Genomic DNA, 5,332 nt, shown 5'->3' with positions numbered 1-5,332 from the left:
TTTAGCCAAAAAGAACAGGGCTAGTTGTACTTAAATTAGGTTCAATTGCATTAAGTTAAATTTAGTTCAGCTCTTTTCAACCGAAAAAAATCAAAGACACCTTACTTAATCTCCACATTAGACACTAAATCAAATCAAAACTTACCAAACTAACAAAACCCCAAAACAATTAATCTACCCCTAGACAATTTGCTTTTGTCTTATCTCCCCATGTGAATTATATTTGGCCCGTTGCAAGCTTGCGACGGATATACCCGTCACAAATGAAAAAGGAGAATTTGTGATTCTACATATCCAAAACAAGCAAAGCATAAATGCAGATTCTAGTAAATAGTAATGCATCACTCCCAACACAACATTTACTAACAAGGCCCCTCCACTAATTACTCCCATATGTCTCATTTACACCTCTTTACGACCACCGCACTCCCTTTTCTTCTTTCCCCCATAAATCACATTTACACTCCCTTACAACAAAACATTTCTCCCAAAAAATAAACTAAAATGGCATTAACCCATGAAATTCCACCCAAAACCAAACTCACCCCGTTTATCGGTGGCGCACTCGTCGCATTTTTCCTCATTTGGAGTTTCAGGTCATTCACAATCACCCCAACTCCCCCACCTCTCCCAAACATAACTCAAACACGAACCCGACACGAACCGACTACCTTCTACGACGACCCCGAACTCTCCTATTCAATGTCCACCCCGGTACGTAACTGGGATGACAAGCGGACCCAGTGGATGAGACTCCACCCGTACTTTTCCAAACCCGGACCGACCCGGGTTGTTATGGTGACCGGGTCACAACCCGACCCGTGTAAGAACCCGGTTGGGGATAATTTATTACTCCGGTTGTTTAAGAATAAGGTTGACTACGGTCGTATTCATGGGTACGACGTGTTTTATAATAATGTGTTGTTGGACCCGAGTATGCGTGGGTATTGGGCCAAGTACCCGGTTATTCGGGCCGCAATGTTGGCCCACCCGGAAGCCGAGTGGGTTTGGTGGGTTGACTCGGACGCGGTAATTACTGACATGGATTTTGACTTACCGTTGGATAAATACAAGGAGTTTAATTTAGTGGTCCATGGTTGGCCCAATTTGGTATTTAAGAAAAGGAGTTGGACCGGGCTTAATGCGGGTGTGTTTTTAATTCGGAATTGTCAGTGGTCTATGGAGTTGTTGGACCGATGGGCAAGTTTCGGTCCAGCAAGTCCTGAGTACGCTCAGTGGGGTCCTATCCTAAAATCAATATTTACTGACAAGTTGTACCCAGAGTCGGATGATCAGACCGCTCTGGCTTACTTGTTGGTCAAGGAAGGGAGGAAGTGGGGTGACAAGGTTTATTTGGAGAGTGATTATTATTTTGAAGGGTATTGGGTGGAAATAGTTGGGAAATTGGATATGGTTGGTGACAGTTATAGGAAGTTGGCGAAGAGGGTGCGTAGTTTAAGGAGGATGCATGCTGAGAAGGGTGGTGAGGGATATCGTGCGCTGTGGGAGGAGTATGTAAGTGGTTTGAAGGGGTTGAGGAGGCCGTTTGTGACGCATTTTACGGGCTGTCAACCGTGTAATGGGGAACATAATCCCATGTATTCAGGGGACGAGTGTTGGGATGGGATGTCTAAGGCTTTGAATTTTGCGGATAATCAAGTGTTGAGGAATTTTGGGTTTTTTCATCCTGATTTGCACAACTCTTCTTTGGTTCACCCCCTTTCATTTGATTGATTGAGGTGCGGTAAGTCTCCTGGGAAACGGTTTTAGTTTTATGTTTTCGCGGACATGTTCATCTTCTCATCGTCTTAGTTTTCTAATGTGTGTGTATGCCAACTCTACACCAACTCTACTTTGGTGCAACCCCTTTTGTTTGTTTAATAAGTTACGGAAGTTTTATGGAAAACCGTTTTAGGCACTAGTGGCGGAGCTACGATTTGAGCGTCCCTGCTAGCCGCCCGCTCAATGTGTTTTCACTTTCGTGCTATTTCATAATGTCTCCTTCTTAGTTCTTTCAATATGTGTAGTTGTGTACATGCGTAGGTACTTTGTTTTGGTTTCACATTTCTTTTGTTTTCTCTAGTATGCTAAAGTTATATTCCCTAGGTCCCATTGAACTGTTTACTTTTGCTTTTTATTAGGGGAATTTTAGACAAATGACGGAAACAAAAGGAGTATACTCGATCAAAAGAAAATGGTACTCCATATATGCCAAATAATGTAGAGTATCTGTTAGTAAGTAACAGCTTTAATCCGGATTATTGAGAAGTAATGGACCTCCATTACCTCCATTTCTTTTTGAGAAATGGAGAGGCTCCTTATTCGTAATATTGGTGTTGTGATCCATGTCGTGATTGTTGCTTTTATGTATATGAGTTCTGTTTAGTTGTCATTTGATAGCTGCTTGTAGTAATCGATCATTGCTCTAATTAGTGGCTAATGGCTATAATAAGCCAATTGTATGAAACAATTTTGTTCTTAGAGCCAAATAGATGAATGGTTCGGGCTCAAGTTTTGTAATGTTGGGCATGCTTACTGATTAGGTTTTGCATTCACCAATAATCAATCATTTATCCTAATGAGAAGACATTTGTGGACTAGATTATATCTTACCTGTTGGATTTAAATTGCGAAGATGACTTTGTCCGGGAGAAAGAAACAGAGGACTAAGCCGTTTCTAGGATAGGACTAAGATGTTTAGGTAAAATGTTTTACTTTTGAAAGCCAGTCTTGGACTTGGTTTAAGTTTTGCTTCCTTTAAGCTTCGAAAGCCAATTTTTGGCTTGGAAGTATCATAGCATGCATGGGAAGGCTGCATGTGCTTGATGAATAGCTAAACTTATTCAGTTTGTCTGGAAGAGCATTTCGAAAGAATAATTTTGATGGATACTAATGTCTTTCGGTATTGGAAATTCGGTATAATTGGTCCTTCTCGTAGTGAGGTTGGTACTTGGCGACTTGGCATACATCTAATTAGGACTTAGGAGTATATTCTAGTGTGCGCATAAATTCGTTCAACTCTTACATAATGGTAGAGCCGCAAATAGGTTTTTCTTGAGTTTAAGTTGGTATTTGGCGTGCATCTAATAAAAAAGGATATACTAGTGGGCTTATATCTTTGTTGGAAATTTCGCTGTACAAAGGCAATTTTTATTATGAGTTATTTGGAAACATCCTCTTTGTGCTTTCAAGTTTCAACACACGGAGTCTGATAGCTTTATCAAAATTAAAATTACATTATCTGGCTAGTGAGTTCGATCTGTTTTGCATAGTTTGTTTAAGTGCATATGTTCTGATACGTAGTTCTCTTCAGTTTGTGTTTGATTGTAAATGCTAAACCACTTCAACTAGGCTCATAAACATCATGGAACGTCTTTATGAAAACCATTGTTCTTTTAAGTTACCTTTATGTTTTAACTTAGATTTGATGGTCTTAGAAGTTTGAACTTATGGACTGTTGATAATCGACAAAATAGGACACCTTGTTGAATTTGGCAGATTATCCCCACTTGAGAAATTTTAGTGACTTTCAGGCTTATTGATAGGACGCCTTGATGATAATCGACAAAATAGTGAAAGGGAGTAGCGAAAGCGAATGATGATTAGGTTTATGTTACTGTTACTGTTACTTTGGCATATTTTGCAGAATGAAATGCTATTGAACTAGGACTTTTAGGTGGTATGAGACATTGTTTATTTTGATTTATTGCGCAATTTTCCTTTACATAAATAGATGAAAATGCTAGGATAGTAGATACTTTCGGGTTTGATCAAATCAGTATGTCATGTTCTCAGTCAGTTTAGGCGTGGATTGTTGTGCTTCCATCCTGACTTGTGGTTATGATACATTTGCTAATAGACATGAAAATAATAGGGAGTAGCTGATGCAATTATGAATAGGTATTCGATTAAATTTTTTGGGTTTCAAGGGAGCCATGAGAAATTCTGATGTTTTTTGTTGTAGGACTCCTGATTTGTGTAAGCTACAGTAATTTGAACGAACCACAATGGAATGGGTCAAGATTTAGCGCACAATGAGGTGCTGCCGTGCTGGTATACACTGTAGAACTAAAATTTGTGGGTAGAACTTCGATTTTAATGTGAGTTGATCTATATAACAGAGGATTTAGTTGCCTTTAGGAGCAGACAGGGTGGTTTGGCGATATTTCTGCTTTATATCTTCAGCATAATGCACAATATTTGACATGAAAGCCAATTTTTGTGCCAGCTTTTGAATTCAATCTCAGACATGGATCAGGAAAGACGGATACAAATTGGGTTTTTTTTTTTAAGTTAATTTTGCTCCCCCCAGCTTGCCCAGTAACCTTAAACATATTGGTTGAAGTTCGACAGACTCTTAGGATCTCAAGTTGTAGACGTTATAACAAGTTTATGGTAAAACTGTGTTACTACCTTTTGTTCTGATAGCAAGGTTGGTGGTTAGACTACGTCTCTAGGCATGGTTAGGCTTAGAGCATGTATAGACTTTTAATTGGCTAATCTGAAAATGGAACTGCAAGGCTGTAAGTATTAGTCATCGAATCCTGTGGAACAATCGTTCTACAATTTTGTCGCCATGTCTGTTTCCTAATATGGCTTTTTTACCATTCCATGAACGTCTTTGATTAATTATGTGATACTCTGACGAGATGTATTATCAATCAATATTTGACTCGGAAACTGTCTTATGTCCAGAAGGAGCTTGACGTGTGATCCTTGATTACGAACTACCCTAGCAACACTTCTTGATAAAGGCTCGAATGCACTATCAAGTGGGCATTCCAGCATTTCCAGCTTGGTAATATAGAGAGTCAAGCTTCAGGGAATGTGTATATCCAAACTTCGCCGCGGCTCGTTACTTATATATGGAAGTACATACTAGATATATAGACCTATAATAAAAACATTTTCTCTGTTTCATTTTAGTAGGGCTAGCTAAAGAATGCAAGCACTAAACTTTGGCCGTTATAAGCCGATAATTACTGCAGGATTTATGAGATTAGTAATGGCGTTTGCTTCCCTTCTGTACTGGAAGGTGATGTTAAACATATTCCTCATAAGAACGCTTTTATGTTTGTGAACAAGCAAAGCTGGAACTATTAGGGTCCGTTTGGATACAATTTTAGGAGGGAAGGGGAGGGGAGGGGGAGTGAGGGGAGGTGAAGGGAGGGGAGAGAAGGGGAGGGCAAATGGGATGTGGGTGTTTTGATAACAAAAATTATAAAGGGTAATGGAAGGGGAGGAAGGAGGGAGATGAAGAATGGATGGAGGATTGAAGGATGTTGGTGGTATAATTAGAGTCCAAATAATGTTTTCTTTCCAAATCTTACAA

General features: G+C 39.5%; 1 protein-coding gene across 6 annotated transcripts; it reads left to right on the top strand.

Annotated features, from left to right (window-relative positions):
* Positions 1-336: 336 nt before the first annotated feature.
* Positions 337-5,057, top strand: LOC141623102 (putative glycosyltransferase 7). 6 transcript variants are annotated; one of them, XR_012533200.1, is made up of 3 exons: positions 337-1,744; positions 3,965-4,053; positions 4,696-5,057. XR_012533200.1 is itself a non-coding variant. In XM_074439168.1 (2 exons), exon 1 carries the CDS (start codon positions 505-507, stop codon positions 1,732-1,734), a length of 1,230 nt encoding a protein of 409 aa, XP_074295269.1. In that variant the 5' UTR covers positions 338-504; the 3' UTR covers positions 1,735-1,739; positions 4,699-5,057. The 6 variants fall into 6 exon arrangements, 4 of the variants coding, with proteins under 4 accessions (XP_074295269.1, XP_074295267.1, XP_074295268.1 ...); XR_012533201.1 differs by having other exon boundaries at positions 338-1,739; XM_074439168.1 differs by lacking the exon at positions 3,965-4,053 and having other exon boundaries at positions 338-1,739; positions 4,699-5,057.
* The last annotated feature ends 275 nt before the right edge of the window (positions 5,058-5,332 follow it).

This window comes from Silene latifolia, chromosome X (assembly GCF_048544455.1).
Source record: "Silene latifolia isolate original U9 population chromosome X, ASM4854445v1, whole genome shotgun sequence".
Taxonomy (NCBI): Eukaryota; Viridiplantae; Streptophyta; class Magnoliopsida; order Caryophyllales; family Caryophyllaceae; genus Silene; species Silene latifolia.
This window is presented reverse-complemented; position numbering and strand designations above follow the sequence as displayed.

What these genes read in the sequence shown, in the direction of transcription:
- LOC141623102 (XM_074439168.1), top strand. Translation starts at nt 505, where the DNA reads ATGGCATTAACCCATGAAATTCCACCCAAAACCAAACTCACCCCGTTT.